At 45.3% G+C, this 19,756-nt stretch overlaps 1 protein-coding gene across 1 annotated transcript in view; it reads left to right on the top strand.

Annotated features, from left to right (window-relative positions):
- Nucleotides 1–18,913, top strand: part of LOC115915961 (E3 ubiquitin-protein ligase BRE1B-like) — a 61,508-nt gene extending 42,595 nt beyond the window's left edge. Inside the window, 10 exon segments of the mRNA XM_030969660.1 lie at nt 330–645; nt 648–825; nt 2,744–2,861; nt 5,355–5,435; nt 9,574–9,840; nt 11,327–11,344; nt 12,922–13,062; nt 15,035–15,115; nt 16,238–16,396; nt 18,671–18,913. Coding sequence (XP_030825520.1) covers nt 330–645; nt 648–825; nt 2,744–2,861; nt 5,355–5,435; nt 9,574–9,840; nt 11,327–11,344; nt 12,922–13,062; nt 15,035–15,115; nt 16,238–16,396; nt 18,671–18,913 — 1,602 coding nt within the window.
- Nucleotides 18,914–19,756: the final 843 nt, after the last annotated feature.

Below are 19,756 nucleotides of genomic sequence, written 5' to 3'. Positions count from 1 at the left end.
GTGGCCACGCCTTTTTAAGAGACCACACTCATCTCTTAAAGTCACCGGTCCTAAAAAATGGGGTGTGGTCCCTTTAAGATGTGGGTGTGGTCACTAAAGGGGCGTGGTCTGCCTAAAACCAGGTTGTGGTCCATTTAAGACTTTGTGGGTGTGGCCTAAAGGGGCGTGGCCTTTAAAAAATGGACGTAGTCTCTTTAAGAGCAAAGATAAAATTGTAATGTGTGTGGTCCCTTTAAGGCCGAGGGCGGGGCTTAAATGGGTGTGGTTTAAATGTGCGTGGTGCCTTTAAATGGGCGTGTTCTCTTGACTCCTCCCATTTTCTCTTCTAGCTCCGCCTCCAAGCCAGCGGCGCCCCTCCCCCAACCACCCCCGCCCCTCCCCCACCCCCTCCCCCCTCCTCCTCCTCCTCCTCAGGCCCCGCCCCCTCCTCAAGCTCCGCCCCTCCCCCTGAAGAAACCCCGCCCCCACCAGCACCACCACCCAAGCCCCGCCCCCTTCCGACGACAAAGAGGGCGTGGCCTCCTCAGGCCCCGCCCCCTCCTCCTCCTCCCAGGACCCTCCCCCTCCTAAACCCGCCCCTCCCCCGCCCAAAGAGGAAGAGGAGGAACCTCCAGGCCCCGCCCCCACCCCAAGCCCCGCCCCTTCTCAGCCTCCTCAAGCCCCGCCCCCTCCCAGGCCGTTGGCCCCGCCCCCTTCCAGGCCCCGCCCCGAACGAGGGGCGGGGGGAGGGGCGAGGGGGGAGGGGCGGGAGCGGCCCAAGGGGGGGCCCGAGGAGGGCAAGAAAAAGGACTCGGAGGTGCTGAAGCAGCTGAGGGCGGAGCTTAAGTGAGTATGGGGGGCGGGGTTATGCTAATGAGATGCTAATGAAGGGTGCTGGGGGGTGGAAGAAAAAACTGGGGGATTTTGGGGCATTTTTGGGGCATTTTAGGGGGATTTTTAGGGGGAGTTTAGAAGGGTTTGGGGGGTATTAAAGAGGTGTTTATGCAAATGAGATGCTAATGAGGGGGTGGGAGGGTTCGGGGTGGGGTCCTGGGGGAGTTAAAGGAAAAATTGGGGGGATTTGGGGACATTTTTGGGGGATTTTAGGGGGATTTTTGGGGGAGTTTGGAAGGGTTTGGGGGGTATTAAAGTGGTGTTTATGCAAATGAGATGCTAATGAGGGGCGTGGATGGGGTACTGGGAGGTCAATGGAAAAATTGGGGGGATTTTGAGGGATTTTAGGGAGATTTAGGGGGATTTTAGGGGGTTTTGTTGGGGCTGGGAGCGGTTTCAGGGGTGTTAAGGGGTGCTTATGCAAATGAGATGCTAATGAGGAGGGTCAGTCTGTTTGGGGAGGGTGTCCAGAGGTTTCAGGCAGATTTGGGGGGATTTTGGGACATTTTAGGGGCATTTTGGAAAGATTTTTGGGGGAGTTTGGAAGCGTTTGGGGGGTATTAAAGGTGTATTTATGCAAATGAGATGCTAATGAGGGGTATGGGAGGGTTTGGGGAGGGGTCTTGGGAGGGTGTTGAAAGATTTTTAGGGAGATTTTGGGGGATTTTGGGACATTTTACGGGGATTTTAAGGCAGTTAATGATGCCTTAGAGGACATTAAAGGGACATTTATGCAAATGAGATGCTAATGAGGGGGTGGGAGGCATCCTGGGGTGGAGCTCAGAGGATTTGGGGGAGGTTTTAGGAAGATTTGGGGATTTTGGGATTTCTTAGGAGGAATTTTGGGGAATTAAAGGCGGGTTGGAGAGGGATTGGTGTGTGTTGATGCAAATGAGATGCAAATGAGATTCAAATTAGCACAGAAAGGCACGGGGGGAGCAGGAAATTATATTTGTAGGCAAATTTTTGGGATTTATTTAGGGCCAATTTTTGGGGGTTTGGAGCAAAAACAAAAGGGTGGAGCCAAATAAATGAGCAAAACCTATTAATTTATGCAAATGAGATGCAAATGAGCCCAGAAAGGTTAGGGGAAGCAGAAGATGAAGATTTGGGATCCTTCAGGGACAATTTTTGTGCAAAATTTTTGGAGCAAAAATTTGGAGTGGGGCAAAATAAAGGGGCATGATCCATTAGAATTATGCAAATGAGATGCAAATGAGCACCAGAATGGAAAGCGGAAGCAGGAACTGAAATTTGGGGTCGATTTTTGGGGCTATTCAGTGTCGATTTTGGGGGTTTGGAGGAAAATTAAAAGGGTGGAGCAAGATAAAGGGGCGTGGCTTTTCTGAGTATGCAAATGAGATGCAAATAAACCCAGAAAAGCGCAGGAGAACCAGAAGCAAATTAAATTTGGGGACGATTTTTGGGATTTTTCAGGGGCCAATTTTGGGGGGTTTGGGGCGAAATTAAAGGGGTGGAGCCAAATAAATGGGGACACATTCTTAAGTTATGCAAATGAGGTGCAAATGAGATTTAAATGAATTTAGAAAGACCCAGGAGAAGCAGGAAATAAAATTTGGGGTCTGTTTTTGTGGCTTTTAGGGCCAATTTTTGGGGGTTTGGAGCAAAATTTAAAGGGTGGAGCCAAATAAATGAGGTTAACCTAATAATTTATGCAAATGAGATGCAGATGAGCCCCAAAAGTTTCAGGGGAAGCAGAAGATGAACATTTGGGCTCGGTTTTTGGGGATCCTTCTGGGGTCAATTTTGGGGGTTTTGAGAAAAATTAAAAGGGTGGCATAAAACAAAGAGGGCGCGACCTTTCTAAAGTACGCAAATGAGATGCAAATGAGATGCAAATGTCCTTCAGGAAGGCGCAGGAGAACCAGAAGGAGATGAAGCTGCTGCTGGACATGTACAAATCGGCCCCCAAGGAGCAGCGGGACAAGGTGACGCTGATGGCGGCCGAGAGGAAGAGCAAGGCCGAGGTAATTAGCCTTAATTAGCGCTGATTAATAATTAATTAGGGGGTCGTTAACGCCACGGGTTGGGTTTGTGCAGTGGTAAGCGCTAATGAGGGGTTAACGAGGCGTTAATCGTTAATTAGGGGTCGGGCGACGTAAATAGGGGGGTGGAATGTGGGTAATTAGATGCTAATTTATGGTAATTAGGTGAAACATTGATTAAACGTGGGTAATTAGAGGTTAATGCCAGTTAGGCAAATAAAATAATAAATGGGTGTCTTTAGATGTTAATTAATGCTAATTAGGTGAAAAATAGGGTAAAATTTGTTGAATTAAATGATAATCAATGCTAATTAGGTGGACAAGTGGGATTGGGTGTGGGTAATTAGGTGTTAATTAATGCTAATTAGGTGAAAATGGAATTAAATGAGGGTAGTTAGGTGTTAATGTTAGTTATGCAAAAAAAATTATATTTTTAGATGTTAATTAATGCTAATTAGGTGAAAAATGGGATTGATTGTGGGTAATTAGATGTTAATTAGTGCTAATTAGGAAAAAAGTGTTTCGATGTTAATTACATGAAAATTGGGGTCTAAAATTAACATTTTTTGATGTTAATTAATGCTAATTAGGTGAAAAAATGGGATTGAATGTGGGTAATTAAATGCCAAAACTCCCAATAATTTATATTTGTTAATTAATTAAACAATGAGTGATTGGTAACTGAATAGCGGGTAATTAGTAATTCATTAATGGATATTTAATGAATGATGAGCAATTAATTAATTAAATAATGACTAATGAATGAATAATTAGTGGGTAATTTATCAGCTGGTGGGAGCTGATTATTCCCAATAATTCCCAATAAATCATATTGCTTTAATAATGAAATGCTAACTAATTAATGACTAATATATGGTAATTAGTGATTAATTGGTGGCTAATTAGTGATTAATTAATTAGCTGGAGACGCTGGAGCAGCAGGAGCACCACGAGCCCAACAACTCCCATTCCTTACTATGGGTTAATTATTACAACAATGATTAAGAAACCATTAATTAGTAATTAATTAGCAATTGATTAATGAATTCTTAATTAGCTGGAGGTGGGAGCTGGAGGAGCGGGAGCGCCATGAGTGCAAGAACTCCTGTTCGTTCCTATGGGTTAATTAATGAACAAATGACTAATAAATTCTTAATTATGGGTTAATAGTTACTAATTACTTATATTACACTGCATTACATTATTTTATTTTATTTTATTTTATTTTATTTTATTTTATTTTATTTGTTTATATTTTATATTATGTTATATATACAATATACTGTATTATGTACTATTTTGATTAATAATTAATTAATAATTAATAATTAATGAGCTGGATGAGCAGGAGCACCGCGAGTCCAAGTGCTCCTGTTCATTCCTATGGGTTACTTAATGAAGCAATGATTAATAAACCCTTAATTATGGGTTATTAATTACCAATTGTTTATATGATACTACATTATGTTAGAATATATTATATATTAATGTTTATATATACAATATACTATATTATGTAATATGTATTGATTAGTGATTAATTAATAATTAATAATTAATAATTAATAATTAATGAGATCGAGGAGCGGGAGCACCGGGAGTCCAAGAACTCCCGTTCATTCCTATGGGCTAATTATTTAATGATTTATAAATGCTTCGTTAATGGTTATTAATTATTGATTTTTAATTATGCATATAATATTATATTATGGGTTATACTATAAATTATACACTTCTATTAGATATTATGTATATATATTAAATAATATAAATTACATATTGTATGTTATTTATTATACATTATTTATATGATATAGCACAATGTGTATCTGTTAATAATTAATTAGTAATTAATAATTAACGAGCTGGAGGAGCTGCGGTGCCGCTGGCGGGGCAGGAGCGCGGCGAGTCCAAGGAGCTCCCGTTCAGTCCTATGGGTTAATTCATGACACGACGGCTATTAGCTGGTTAATTTTTCATTAATTAATAATTATTAATTATTAATTAACGATGAATTGGTTAGCTGGAGGAGCTGCGGTGACGCTGGCGGGAGCTGGAGGAGCGGGAGCGCCGCGAGTCCAATAACTCCTGTTCATTCCTATGGGTTACTTAATGAAACAATGACTAATAAATTCTTCATTATTGGTTATTAGTTACTAATTACTTATAGTATATTATATTATAACATATTAAATTTTATTACATATTATTTATTATATTGTTAATTGTGTAGATGATATGTAATATATTGATTAATAATGATTAATTAATAATTATTAATAATTATTAATAATTAATAATAATTGATAAATAATGAACTGAGGAGCTGCGGTGCCACTGGCGGGGCAGGAGCGCCGCGAGTCCAAGGAGCTCCCGTTCAGTCCTATGGGTTAATTCATGACACGACGGCTGTTAGCTGGTTAATTACTCATTAATTAATAATTATTAATTATTAATTAACAATTAATTGGTTAGCTGGAGGAGCTGCGGTGACGCTGGCGGGAGCTGGAGGAGCGGGAGCGCCGCGAGTCCAAGGACTCCTGTTCATTCCTATGGGTTACTTGATGAAACAATGACTAATAAATTCTTAATTATGGGTTATTAGTTACTAATTACTTATAGTATATTCTGTTATAATGTAAGATTATATTAGGAGCATTATTGTAGTATACATGTAGATGATAGGCTAATGAGTTGGCTACTAAACAAGTAATTATTAGTAAGTAATAATAATAATAGCTGAGCACAATAATGAGATGGCAGATCTGCGGCACAGCTGGGAGGGGAGGCCGAAGGAGCCCCGTTGAATCTTGGGTGAATAATGACACGGGATTTTGGGGTTAATTACCACAATGGGGATTATTTGGATTAACCTGGGAACTGGAGGAGCTGCTGCGGAGCTGGAGGGGGGACAAGACTGAAAATTGGGAGAAGCTTGGGGGAGATGCGGTGGTTTAGGGGAGCACCTGGGCAGGGCTGGGCACACCAAACAGGTGCGGGGGGGGATCAACTAAAAACCCACAGCTGGGAATTTGGGCGAAAAAAAATGAGGAATTTGGGGTGAAAAATGGGGATTTTGGGGTTAAAAATGGGGATTTTGGGCACACCTCGGGGGGAAAATGGGTGAAATTTGGGAGAAAATCGGTGAAAATTGGGAGAAAATGGGTGAAAATTGGGGGTTTAGGGACAACTGGGCACACCTGGGCACGCTGGGAGGGGATGAACAAAAAAACCCCGTGGAATTTGGGTGAAAAATGAGGATTTTGGGGTGAAAAATGGGGATTTTGGGGTTACCTGGGCAAACATGCTGAAAGTTGGGAGAAAATCGGGGGGAAAGAGGGAAAATTGGGAGAAAATTGGGGGGAAATTGGGGGTTTAGGGACACCTGGGCACACCTGGGCATGGCTGGGAGGGGATGAACGAAAAAAGACCCGTGAAATTTGGGTGAAAAATGGGGATTTTGGGGTGAAAAATAGGAATTTTGGGCACACCTCAGGGGGGAAAAATGGACGAAATTTGGGAGAAAATCGGTGACAATTGGGAGAAAATCGGTGAAAATTGGGGGTTTAGGGACACCTGGGCACACCTGGGCACAGCTGGGCACACCTGGGCACAGCTGGGAGGGGATGGACGAAAAAAACCCTGTGAAATTTGGGTGAAAAATAGGAGTTTTGGGCACACCTCAGGGGGGAAAGTGGGCGAAATTTGGGAGAAAATCGGTGAAAATTGGGAGAAAATTGGGAGAAAATTGGTGAAATTTTGGGGTCTAGGGACACCTGGGCACACCTGGGCATGGCTGGGAGGGGATGGACAAAAAAAACCCCATGGAATTTGGGTGAAAAATGGGGATTTTGGGGTTACCTGGGCACACCCCTGCTGGCAGTCGGGGGCGGGGGGAAAGAGTGAAAATTGGGAGAAAATTGGGGGGAAATTGGGGGTTTAGGGACACCTGGGCACAGCTGGGCACACCTGGGCACGGCTGGGAGGGGATGGACGAAAAAAACCCTGTGAAATTTGGGTGAAAAATGAGGATTTTGGGGTGAAAAATAGGAATTTTGGGCACACCTCAGGGGGGGAAAATGGGCGAAATTTGGGAGAAAATCGGTGAAAATTGGGAGGAAATTGGGAGGAAATTGGGGGTTTAGGGACAACTGGGCACAGCTGGGAGGGGATGAACAAAAAAACCCCATGAAATTTGGGTGAAAAATGGGGGTTTTGGGGTGAAAAATGGAAATTTTGGGGTCACACCTGGGGACACACCTGGGGACATCTGGGACAGGTAAAACACAAAAAATTGGGGTTAAAATGACCGAAATTTGGATTATGGGCACTGAAACCACACCTGGGCACAGGTGGGGGCACCTGAGGGGGGAAAAAGGGCGGAAATTGGGAGAAAATCGGTGAAAATCAGGGGTAATCCATAGAGACAAGATGGCTGCCGTGAGGTGATACAATAACCCACAAAGACAAGATGGCCGCGGTGAGGTGATGCAATAACCCACAAAGACAAGATGGCTGCCGTGAGGTGATACAATAACCCACAAAGACAAGATGGCCGCCGTGAGGTGATGCAATAACCCACAGAGACAAGATGGCTGCCGTCAGTAGACAGAACAAACCAGAGACAAGATGGCCGCCATGAGGAGATGCAATAACCCACAGAGACAAGATGGCCGCTGTGAGGTGGTGCAATAACCCACAGAGACAAAATGGCCGCCATCAGTGGGTGGGGTCAGATGGGAGACGTCACTGGGTGGGATAAGATGGATGACATTAGGAAATGGGACAAGATGGCTGCCATAAGGGAATGAGACAGGATGGCTGCCATTAATGAGTGAAACAAGATGGCCGCTATCAGTGGGTGGGGCTGAGTGAAGCAGGTCAGTGAGTGAGGCAAGATGGCCACCGTGACCGAATACAGTAACCCACAGAGACAAAATGGCTGCCATCAGGAAATGGGACAAGATGGCCGACATTAGAGAGTGGGACAAGATGGCTGCCATGAGGTGATGAGGCGGCCATCTTGTGTCTATGGGGTATTGTATCACCTCACGGCAGCCATCTTGTCTCTCTGGGTTATTGTATTACCTCATGGCGGCCATCTTGGCTGTGTGGGTTGTTGTATCACCTCACGGCGGCCATCTTGTCTCTGTGGGTTATTGTATCACCTGATGGCGGCCATCTTGTCTCTGTGGGTTATTGCATCACCTCACGGTGGCCATCTTGTTTCTCTGGGTTATTGTATCACCTCACGGCGGCCATTTTGTCTCTCTGGTTTGTTCTATCCACTGATGGCGGCCATCTTGTCTCTCTGGGTTATTGCATCACCTCACAGCGGCCATCTTGTCTCTCTGGGTTGTTGTATCACCTCACGGCTGCCATCTTGTCTCTGTGGGTTATTGTATCACCTGACGGTGGCCATCTTGTCTCTGTGGGTTATTGCATCACCTCACGGCGGCCATCTTGTCTCTGTGGGTTATTGCATCACCTCACGGTGGCCATCTTGTTTCTCTGGGTTATTGTATCACCTCACGGCGGCCATTTTGTCTCTCTGGTTTGTTCTATCCACTGGTGGCGGCCATCTTGTCTCTCTGGGTTATTGCATCACCTCACAGTGGCCATCTTGTCTCTCTGGGTTATTGTATCACCTCACGGCGGCCATCTTGTCTCTCTGGGTTATTGCATCACCTCACGGCGGCCATCTTGTCTGTCTGAGTTATTGCATCATCTCACGGCAGCCATCTTGTCTCTCTGCGTTATTGTATCACCTCACAGTGGCCATTTTGTCTCTCTGGTTTTTTTTACCTACTGACGGCAGCCATCTTGTCTTTGTGGGTTATTCTGTCAGCTCACAGCGGCCATCTTGTCTCTCTGGGGTATTGTATCACCTCACGGCGGCCATCTTGTCTCTGTGGGTTATTGCATCACCTCACGGCGGCCATTTTCTTTCTCTGGGTTATTGTATCACCTCACGGCAGCCATCTTGTCTCTGTGGGTTATTGCATCACCTCACAGCGGCCATCTTGCCTTGCCCACTGACAGCGGCCATCTTGTCCCATTCCCTAACATCCCTTTTCTGGCCCTGCCCTCTGGCGGTGGCCATCTTGTCTCTCTGGGTTATTGCACCACTTCACGGCGGCCATCTTGTGTGTCTCGGTTGCTCTACGTACTGATGGCAGCCATCTTGTCTCTGTGGGTTATTGCATCACCTCACGGTGGCCATCTTGCCTTGCCCGCTGACAGCGGCCATCTTGCCCAATCCCTCATGTCGGCCATCTTGTCCCATTCCCTAACATCCCTTTTCTGGCGCCGCCCTCTGGCGGCAGCCATCTTGTCTCTGTGGGTTATTGTATCACCTCATGGCGGCCATCTTGTCTCTCTGGGGTATTGCATCACCTTACAGTGGCCATTTTGTCTCTCTGGTTTGTTCTATCCACTGACGGCAGCCATCTTGTCTCTGTGGGTTATTGTATCACCTCATGGCAGCCATTTTGTCTCTGTGGGTTATTGTATCACCTCACGGCAGCCATCTTGTCTCTGTGGGTTATTGTATCATGTCACAGCGGCCATCTTGTCTCTGTGGGTTATTGCATCACCTCACGGCAGCCATCTTGTCTCTGTGGGTTATTGCATCACCTCACGGCGGCCATCTTGCCTTGCCCGCTGACAGCGGCCATCTTGTCCCATTCCCTAACATCCCTTTTCTGGTCCCCGCCCTCTGGCGGCGGCCATCTTGCGGCGCCTTCAGGAGGAGGAGGCGCTGCTGTCGGAGATGGACGTGACGGGCCAGGCCTTCGAGGACATGCAGGAGCAGAACCTGCGGCTGCTGCAGCAGCTGCGCGAGAAGGACGACGCCAACTTCAAGCTGATGTCGGAGCGCATCAAAGCCAACCAGATCCACAAGCTGCTGCGCGAGGAGAAGGACGAGCTGGCCGAGCAGGTGCTGGCCCTCAAGGCCCAGGTGAGGCCCTGAAAACGTCGTTAATTAGTCATTAATAGTGAAGTAATTGTTAATAATCAGATTTTATTCGGCATTAATGGGTACTTATTAGTTATTAATCGGTTATTTAGTGGTTATTAATAGGTTTATTAGCGGTCTGATGGCCATTAATGAGGTGGCCAAGCAGGTGCTGGCCCTCAAGGCCCAGGTGAGGCCATGAAAACGTCGTTAATTAGTCGTTAATTGTTAATTAGTTGTTAATAATGAGATTTTATTAGGCATTAATAGTTATTTGTTAGTTATTAATAGGGTTTATTAGTAGTGTAATATATATTAATGAGCTCGCCAAGCAGGTGCTGGCCCTCAAGGCCCAGGTGAGGCCCAAAAGGTCGCTAATAGTCATTAATTATTAATAAATAGTAACTAATTAGATTTTATTAGCCATTAGTGGATATTTATTAGTTATTAATAGGGTTTATGGCCGTTAATGAGGTGGCCGAGCAGGTGCTGGCCCTCAAGGCCCAGGTGAGGCCGTGGAAACGTTGTTAATTAGTCGTTAATTGTTAATTAATTGTTAATAATTGGATTTTATTTGGCATTAATGGTTATTTATTAGTTATTAATAGGGTTTATTAGCGGTCTAATGGCCATTAATGAGGTGGCCGAGCAGGTGCTGGCCCTCAAGGCCCAGGTGAGGCCCAAAAGGTCGCTAATAGTCATTAATTATTAATAAATAGTAACTAATTAGGTTTTATTAGCCATTAGTGGTTATTTATTAGTTATTAATAGGGTTTATGGCCGTTAATGAGGTGGCCGAGCAGGTGCTGGCCCTCAAGGCCCAGGTGAGGCCATGAAAACGTTGTTAATTAGTCGTTAATTGTTAATTAATTGTTAATAATTGGATTTTATTCGGCATTAGTGGTTATTTATTAGTTATTAATAGGGTTTATTAGCGGTCTAATGGCCATTAATGAGGTGGCCGAGCAGGTGCTGGCCCTCAAGGCCCAGGTGAGGCCCAAAAGGTCGCTAATAGTTATTAATTATTAATAAATAGTAACTAATTAGGTTTTATTAGCCATTAGTGGTTATTTATTAGTCACTAATGGTTATTTATTAGTTATTAATAGGGTTTATTAGTAGTCTAACAGCTATTAATGATCTGGCTGTGCCTCAAGGCCTAGGTGAGCCCCAAAAAGGCTAATAATCACCTAATTTTGGCTATTAATGACCCGGTTTACTTAATTATTAATTAATTATTAATTATTACTTATTTATTACTTATTTATTACTTAATTTTTACTTAACTATTACTTAATTAATGATTTGTGTGGGTGGAGGTGCAACTGCAGGTGGAGCAGGAACCCAAAAATGACCAAACAGGCCGTTATTAGCGCTAATAATTAGCTAATAATCACCTAATTTCACCAAGAATCGCCGTTATTTCAGCTATTAATGCCCAATTTCATCATTTATTAATTAATTATTAATTAATTAATGGTTCCTGCAGGTGGAGGCGCAGCTGCAGGTGGTGTAGAAGCTGGAGGAGAAGGAGCAGACCCTCATTAGCTCTAATAATTGGCTAATAATTCCCCTAATTTCACCTAGAACCGGTGTTATTTTGCCTATTAACAAGCTGATTTCGCTAATTATTAATTAATTAGTGATTAATGAGTGGTTCCCGCAGGTGGAGGCGCAGCTGCAGGTGGTGCAGAAGCTGGAGGGGAAGGAGCAGACCCTCATTAGCTCTAATAATTGCCTAATAATCCCCTAATTTCACCTAGAAGCGCCGTTATTTTGCCTATTAACAAGCTGATTTCACTAATTATTAGTTAATTAGTGATTAATAAATGGTTCTTGCAGGTGGAGGCGCAGCTGCAGGTGGTGCAGAAGCTGGAGGGGAAGGAGCAGACCCTTATTAGTTCTAATAATTGCTTAATAATCCCCTAATTTCACCTAGAATGGCCGTTATTTTGGCTATTAGGAAGCTGATTTCGCTAATGGTTAATTAATTATTAATGAGTTAATGATTTATGCAGGTGGAGGTGCAGCTGCAGGTGGTGCAGAAGCTGGAGGAGAAGGAGCAGACCCTTATTAGCTCTAATAATTGCCTAATAATCCCCTAATTTCACCTAGAAGCGCCGTTATTTTGCCTATTAACAAGCTGATTTCACTAATTATTAATTAATTAGTGATTGATGAGTGGTTCCCGCAGGTGGAGGCGCAGCTGCAGGTGGTGCAGAAGCTGGAGGAGAAGGAGCAGACCCTTATTAGCTCTAATAATTGCCTAATAATCCCCTAATTTCACCTAGAACCGGTGTTGCCTATTAACAAGCTGATTTCACTAATTATTAGTTAATTAGTGATTAATAAATGGTTCGTGCAGGTGGAGGCGCAGCTGCAGGTGGTGCAGAAGCTGGAGGGGAAGGAGCAGACCCTTATTAGTTCTAATAATTGCTTAATAATCCCCTAATTTCACCCAGAAGCCCAGTATTTTAGGGAGCTGATGTCGCTAATTATTAATTACTTATTAATGAGTTAATGATTTATGCAGGTGGAGGTGCAGCTGCAGGTGGTGCAGAAGCTGGAGGAGAAGGAGCAGACCCTTATTAGCTCTAATAATTGCCTAATAATCCCCTAATTTCACCTAGAACCGGTGTTATTTTGCCTATTAACAAGCTGATTTCGCTAATTATTAATTAATTAGTGATTAATGAGTGGTTCCCGCAGGTGGAGGCGCAGCTGCAGGTGGTGCAGAAGCTGGAGGAGAAGGAGCAGACCCTTATTAGCTCTAATAATTGCCTAATAATCCCCTAATTTCACCTAAAACCGGTGTTATTTTGCCTATTAACAAGCTGATTTCGCTAATTATTAATTAATTAGTGATTAATGAGTGGTTCCCGCAGGTGGAGGCGCAGCTGCAGGTGGTGCAGAAGCTGGAGGAGAAGGAGCAGACCCTTATTAGCTCTAATAATTGCCTATATCCTATTCCAAACTTATTCTTTTTTAAACAAAAAGTTATTTTGCCAATTAACAAGCTGATTTCGCTAATTATTATTTAATTACTGATTAATGAGTGGTTCCCGCAGGTGGAGGCGCCTGCAGGTGGTGCAGAAGCTGGAGGAGAAGGAGCGGGGCCTGCAGAGCGCCCTGGGGGCCGTGGAGAAGGAGCTGAGCCTGCGCTCGCAGGCCCTGGAGCTGCACAAGAGGAAGGTGAGGGGGGCACAGGTGTGCCCAGGTGTGGCACAGGTGTGGCACAGGTACCCCCAGGTGTGGCACAGGTGTGTCCCAGGTACCCTCAGGTGTGCCCAGGTGTGGCACAGGTACCCCCAGGTGTGTCACGGGTGTGGCACAGGTGTGTCCCAGGTACCCTCAGGTGTGCACAGGTGTGCCCCAGGTGTGTCACAGGTGTCCCCAAGTGTGTCACAGGTATACCCAGGTGTGGCACAGGTGTCCCTAAGTGTATGTTAGGTGTGTCCAGGTGTGTCCCAGGTGTGGCACAGGTGTGTCACAGGTGAGTCCAGGTGTGGCACAGGTGTGCCAGGTGTGTCCCGGGTGTGTCCAGGTGTTTCCCAGGGACCCCCAGGTAACACGTGTGTGACAGGTGTGTCTAGGTGTGTCACAGGTACACCCAGGTGTGCCCAGGTGTGCCCAGGTGTGTCATAGGTACCCCCAGGTGTGTGCCAGGTATGCTCAGGTGTGTCCAGGTGTGTCACAGGTTTGTCCAGGTGTGTCACAGGTGTGTCCAGGTGTGGCACAGGTGTGGCACAGGCATGCCCAGGTGTGTCACAGGTGTGCCACAGGTGTCCCCACGTGTGTCATAGGTACCCCCAGGTGTGCACAGGCGTGCTCAGGTACCCTCAGGTGTGTCAAGGTGTGTCACAGGTGTGTCACAGGTGTGTCACAGGTGTGTCACAGGTGTGTCCCAGGTGTCTACAAGTGTGTGACAGGTACCCCCAGGTGTGTCCCAGGTGGGTCTTGGTGGGTCTCATGTGGATTTCAGGTGTCCCCAGGTGCCCAGGTGTATCTAAAGGGGTCTCAGGTGTAACCAGGTGCCCCCAGCTGTCTCTCAGGTGTATCCCAGGTGTGCCCAGGTGTGCCCAGCTGTGCCCAGGTGTACCCAGGTGTATCTCAGGTGTACCCAGGTGTATCTCAGGTGTAACCCAGGTGTATCCCAGGTGTATCCCAGATGTGCCCAGGTGTAACTCAGGTGTAACCCAGGTGTAACCCAGGTGTGTCCCAGTGCGGTGTACCCAGGCGCCCGTGTACCCAGGTGTACCAGGTGTGCCCATCCCAGGTGGCCCAGGTGCCCGGTGTACAGTGTCCCAGGTGTGCCCAGGTGCCCAGGTGTGCCCAGGTGTAACCCAGGTGTATCCCAGGTGTATCCCAGGTGTACCCAGGTGTAACCCAGGTGTAACCCAGGTGTATCCCAGGTGTATCCCAGGTGTACCCAGGGTAACCAGTGTCAGTGTACCAGGGTAACCCAGGGTATCCAGGTACCCAGGTACCAGTAACAGTGTAACCATGTACAGGTGTAGGAACCCAGGTGTATCCCAGTGTCAGGGTATAGTGTATCCAGGTGCAGGTGTAACCCAGGTATCCAGGTGTACCCAGTGTAACCCAGTGGCAGGTGTATCCAGGTATCCAGTATCCAGGTGTATCCAGGGTCCCAGGTGTAACCCAGTGTATCCATGTACCAGGGTACAGGGTGCCCAGGTGTACCCAGGTGTAACCAGGTGTAACAGGTGTCAGGTCCAGTGTACCCAGTGTACCCAGGGACAGGGTACCAGTGTAACCCAGGTGTAACCCAGGTGTGCCCAGGTGTATAGTCAGTGTACCGAGTGTAACCAGGTGTAACCCAGGTGTAACCCAGGTGTAACCCAGGTGTACAGGTGTATCAGTGATGTACAGGTATCCCATCGAAGGGTATGGGTAAGTGCCAGGTGTGCAGTAACCAGTGTGGCAGGTAACAGGGTTCAGGTGTACAGGGTAGTAACCAGTGTTCAGGATCCCAGTGCCAGGCAGGGACAGTGTAACGGTGTACCAGGTGTCCAGGTGTCCCAGGTGTCCCAGGTGTGCCCAGGTGTGCCAGTGTATAGTGCCAGGGTATCAGGCAGGTGTACCAGGTGTTCCATGTATCCAGTAGGAACCCAGGAGGTACCAGTAGTAGGAGTAGTCGGCCATGTATGTACCCATGTGCCATGTATCCCGGTGTAAGGTGTACCAGAGTGGTGTTCCCAGTAAGTGTCAGTACAGGTGTAACAGCCGAGTCGGCTGTATGGTAAGTCAGATCATGCAGGTAAGTTATGTAGAAGTGTATTGTAAGAGGTATCGGTGTGAGTAAAGTATCCAGTGTTCAGTAGGTTCCAGTAGGTTCAGTACAGTCGGAAAGCAGGTCCACGACAGGTGACGTGTCGTGGTAGGCCAGTGAACCAGGTGTACAGTGTAACCCAGGTGTACCCAGGTGTAACCCAGTGTAACCAGTGTAACCAGTGTATCCCAGTACAGGTCCAGTGTAACCCAGTAACAGGTGTTCCCAGGGTATCCAGTGTCAGGGTAACCAGTACAGGTAGGTCCAGTCCAGGCACGGTGCCATGAGTGTACCAGGTGTCCCAGGTGTGCCAGGTGTACCAGGTGCCAGGTGTACCCAGGTGTACCAGGTGTAACAGGTGTACCCAGGGTATCCCAGTGTACCAGGTGTAATGTCCAGTGTCAGTGTACCCAGGTGCAGTGTGCCAGGGTAACCAGTGTAACCCAGTGTAGTGTCCCAGGTGTAACCCAGGTGTAACCCAGGTGTATCCCAGGTGTATCCCAGGTGTATCCCAGGTGTATCCAGCTGTATCCAGGTGTATCCCAGGTGTAACCCAGGTGTATCCCAGGTGTGCCCAGGTGTGCCCAGGTGTAACCCAGGTGTGCCCAGGTGTGCCCAGGTGTATCCCAGGTGTATCCCAGGTGTACCCAGGTGTGCCCAGGTGTATCCCAGGTGTATCCCAGGTGTACCCAGGTGTAACCCAGGTGTATCTCAGGTGTAACCCAGGTGTGCCTAGGTGTATCCCAGGTGTAACCCAGGTGTATCCCAGGTGTATCCCAGGTGTAACCCAGGTGTAACCCAGGTGCCCAGGCGTATCCCAGGTGTGCCTAGGTGTATCCAGGGCTGTATCTCAGGTGTAACCCAGGTGTATCCCAGGTGTATCCCAGGTGTAACCCAGGTGTATCCCAGGTGTAACCCAGGTGTGCCCAGGTGTAACCCAGGTGTATCCCAGGTGTACCCAGGTGTATCCCAGGTGTATCCCAGGTGTGCCCAGGTGTGCCCAGGTGTACCCAGGTGTATCCCAGGTGTACCCAGGTGTAACCCAGGTGTAACCCAGGTGTATCCCAGGTGTATCCCAGGTGTATCCCAGATGTGCCCAGGTGTACCCAGGTGTATCCCAGTGTCCAGGGTAACCCAGGGCCAGTCCCAGTGCAGGCCCCGGGCAGCTGCCGCGTGCCGGAGGTCGTGTATCAGGGCCAGGTGTGCAGGGCGGTGTGGGAGAACCGAGCGGCCAAGGACAAGGAGTCGCTGAGCCTCAAGAGGGCCCAGGTGAGGGGAAAAAATCCGCAATTTTGGGGCGTTTTGGGGGATTTGTTTTCGGGAGTTTTTTGGAATTTTTAGGGATTTTTAGGGGTTTTTTTCGGTGATTTGTTCTTGCGGTTTTTAGGGATTTTTGGGGGGATTTTTGGGGAATTTTTAAAAATTTTTTGTGGATTTTTTGGGTGTTTTTAGTTTTGGGGGGTTTTTTGGGGAATTTTTAAAAATTTTTTGTGGAATTTTTGGGTGTTTTTTGGGGGTTTTTAGGGATTTTCAGAGGATTTTTGGGGAATTTTTAAAAGTTTTTGGGGTGTTTTGGGGGTTTTGGGGATTTTAGGGATTTTTGGGGAATTTTTTTTAGAGTTTTGTGGGGGATTTGATTTATGGGATTTTTAAAAAATTTTTGGAGTTTGGGTTTTTGGGGGGGATTTTTTGGGAATTTTTTGAGAGTTTTGTTTGTGGATTTTTGGGATTTTGGTTTTTGGGTTTTTTTGGGGTTTTTAGGGATTTTTTTCAGAGGATTTTTGGGGAATTTTGAAAATTTTTTGGGGGTTTTTGGGGGTTTGTATGGGATTTTTGGGGATTTTTAGGGATTTTTGGAGGAATTTTTTAGAGATTTTTTGGGGGATTTTGTGGGGGATATTTATGAATTTTTGGAGATTTTTTAAAAATTTTTGGAGTCTTGGGTTTTTTTGTGAATTTTGGGGGATTTTTTTAAATTTGGGGGGAATTTTTTGAGAGTGTTTTGAGGTTTTTTGGTTTTTAGGGTTTTTTAGGGATTTTTTTTTTTTAGGGTTTTTGGGTGATTTTTTTTGTGGATTTTTAGAAATTTTTTGTGGAATTTTTGGGGGTTTTTGGGGGGATTTTTGGGGATTTTAAAAATTTTTTGTGGAATTTTTGGGGTTTTTTTGGGGATTTTTGGGGAATTTTAAAAAAATTTTTGGGGGTTTTTGGGGGTTTTAGGGATTTTCAGAGGGTTTTTGGGGGAATTTTTAAAAGTTTTTATGGGATTTGTATGGGATTTTTGGGGGAATTTTTGGGGGGGCATATTTATGAATTTTTGTGGATTTTTTTTAATTTTTGGAGTGTTTTGGGGTTTTTTTTGTGAATTTTGGGAGAATTTTTTTCTAATTTTTTGGGAATTTTTTGAGGGTGTTTTTTGAGATTTTTTGAGGTTTTTTAGGGATTTTTTAAGGGATTTTTTTAGTGATTTTTTCTTGCGGTTTTTAGGGATTTTTGGGGGGATTTTTGTGGAATTTTTAAAAATTTTTTGTGGAATTTTTTGGTATTTTTTTGGGGTTTTTTAGGGATTTTCGGAGGATTTTTTGGGAATTTTTAAAAAGCTTTTATGGGATTTATATGGGATTTTTGGGGATTTTTAGGGATTTTGTGGGAATTTTTTAGAGATTTTGGGGGAGATATTTATGAATTTTGGGGATTTTTTTTTAATTTTTGGAGTCTTGGGGTTTTTTTGTGAATTTTGGGGGATTTTTTTAAATTTTGGGGGAATTTTTTGAGATTTTTTTGAGATTTTTTGAGGTTTTTTAGGGATTTTTTAGTGATTTTTGGGGCATTTTTTTAGAAATTTTTGGGGGATTTTTTTGAGGGATTTTTTTGGGGGGAAGTTTTTAGAGATTTTTGGGGATTTTGCAGCAATTTCTGGGGAATTTTTGGGGGATGTTTTATGAATTTTGGGGAGATTTTTTTTTTTAATTTTCGGAGATTTTTTTGTGAATTTTGGGGGATTTTTTGGGGGGAATTTTTGAGGAATTTTTGAGACTCCTGGGAATATTTTGGGAACTTTTGGGCATATTTTTGAGACTTTCTGGGAATTATTTGGGATCATTTTTGGGAAATTTTGGGACCTTTTGGGAATAATTTTGGGAAATTTTTGGGACCATTCTGGGACATTTTGGGGAATTTTTTGGGGGGAATTTTTGGGAACATTTTTGGGAATATTTCAGGAATTTTCGGGGATGTTTTTCGGAATATTTTTGGAACCATTTTAGGACATGTTTGGGAATATTTTTGGCGATAATTTGGGGAATTTTGGGATATCTTTGGGGAATTTTTAGGGATATTTCTGGGAATTTTTGGGGGGAATACTTTAGGACTAATTTTGGGAATATCTTTGGGAATTCTTGGGAATTGTTTTTGGAATTTTCGAGGCTTTTTTTAGAGTTTTGGGGGAACGTTTTGGGAATTTTTTAGGATATTTTTGGGGCCATTTTTTGGGGCGTTTTTTGGGGATTTTGGGCAATTTCATCGTCCCCCCCCCTCACTCAGGAGGAGCTGTCGCGGCTGCGCCGGAAGCTGGAGAAGCAGCGCAAGGTCGAGGTCTACGCCGACGCCGACCAGATCCTGCAGGAGGAGATCAAGGAGTACCGGGTGAGCCTGACGGGACCTTCCGGAACCTTCCGGGACCTTCTGGGAGCTTCCGGAACCTTCTGGGAGCTTCCAGGACCTTCCAGAACTTTCTGGGAGCTTCTGGAAGTTTTTGGGGCCTCCAGGAACCTCGAGGAACCTTGAGGAACCTTGGGTGGAGTTTCCAGGACCTTGGGGGTGGAGCTTTTGACCTTGGGCGGAGCTTCCAGGACCTTAAGGGACTTTGGAGAGCTTTGGTTGTCACCTGGTTGGCTTTGGGTCGTTTGAGTTGACTTTCAGTGACCTTGGTTGACCATGGACGACCTTTATTGATCTTGGTTGACCATTGATGACCTTGCTTGGCCGTTGATGACCATTAATGACCATTAATGACTTTGGTTGATTAGTGATGACCATTGATGACCGTTAATGACCTCGGTTGACTATTGATGACCATTGATGACCATTGATGACCATTGATGACCATTAATGACCTCGGTTGACCACTGATGACTGTTAATGACCTCGATTGACCATTAATGACCACTAACGACCTTTATTGACCTTGCTTGACCAGTGATGACCATTAATGACCTTTAATGACCTTGCTTGGCTATTGATGACCATTAATGACCTTGGTTGACCATTAATGACCTTTAATGACCTTGGTTGACCATTGATGACTGTTGATGACTTCGGTTGACCATTGATGACCATTAATGAGCTTGATTGACCATTAATGACCTTGATTGACCATTGATGGCCATTAATGACCTTGGTTGACCATTAATGACCTTTAATGACCTTGGTTGACCATTGATGACTGTTGATGACCTCGGTTGACCATTAATGACCATTAATGATCTCGGTTGACCACTGATGACTGTTAATGACCTCGATTGACCGTTAATGACCATTAACCACCTTGCTTGACCATTAATGACCATTAATGACCTTGGTTGACCAATAATGACCATTGATGACCTTTAATGACTTCGGTTGACCATT

This window comes from Camarhynchus parvulus, unplaced genomic scaffold, assembly GCF_901933205.1.
Source record: "Camarhynchus parvulus unplaced genomic scaffold, STF_HiC, whole genome shotgun sequence".
In the NCBI taxonomy this organism is placed as follows: domain Eukaryota; kingdom Metazoa; phylum Chordata; class Aves; order Passeriformes; family Thraupidae; genus Camarhynchus; species Camarhynchus parvulus.
Note: the sequence above shows the minus strand (reverse complement) of the source record. Positions and strands in the feature narration are given on the sequence as shown.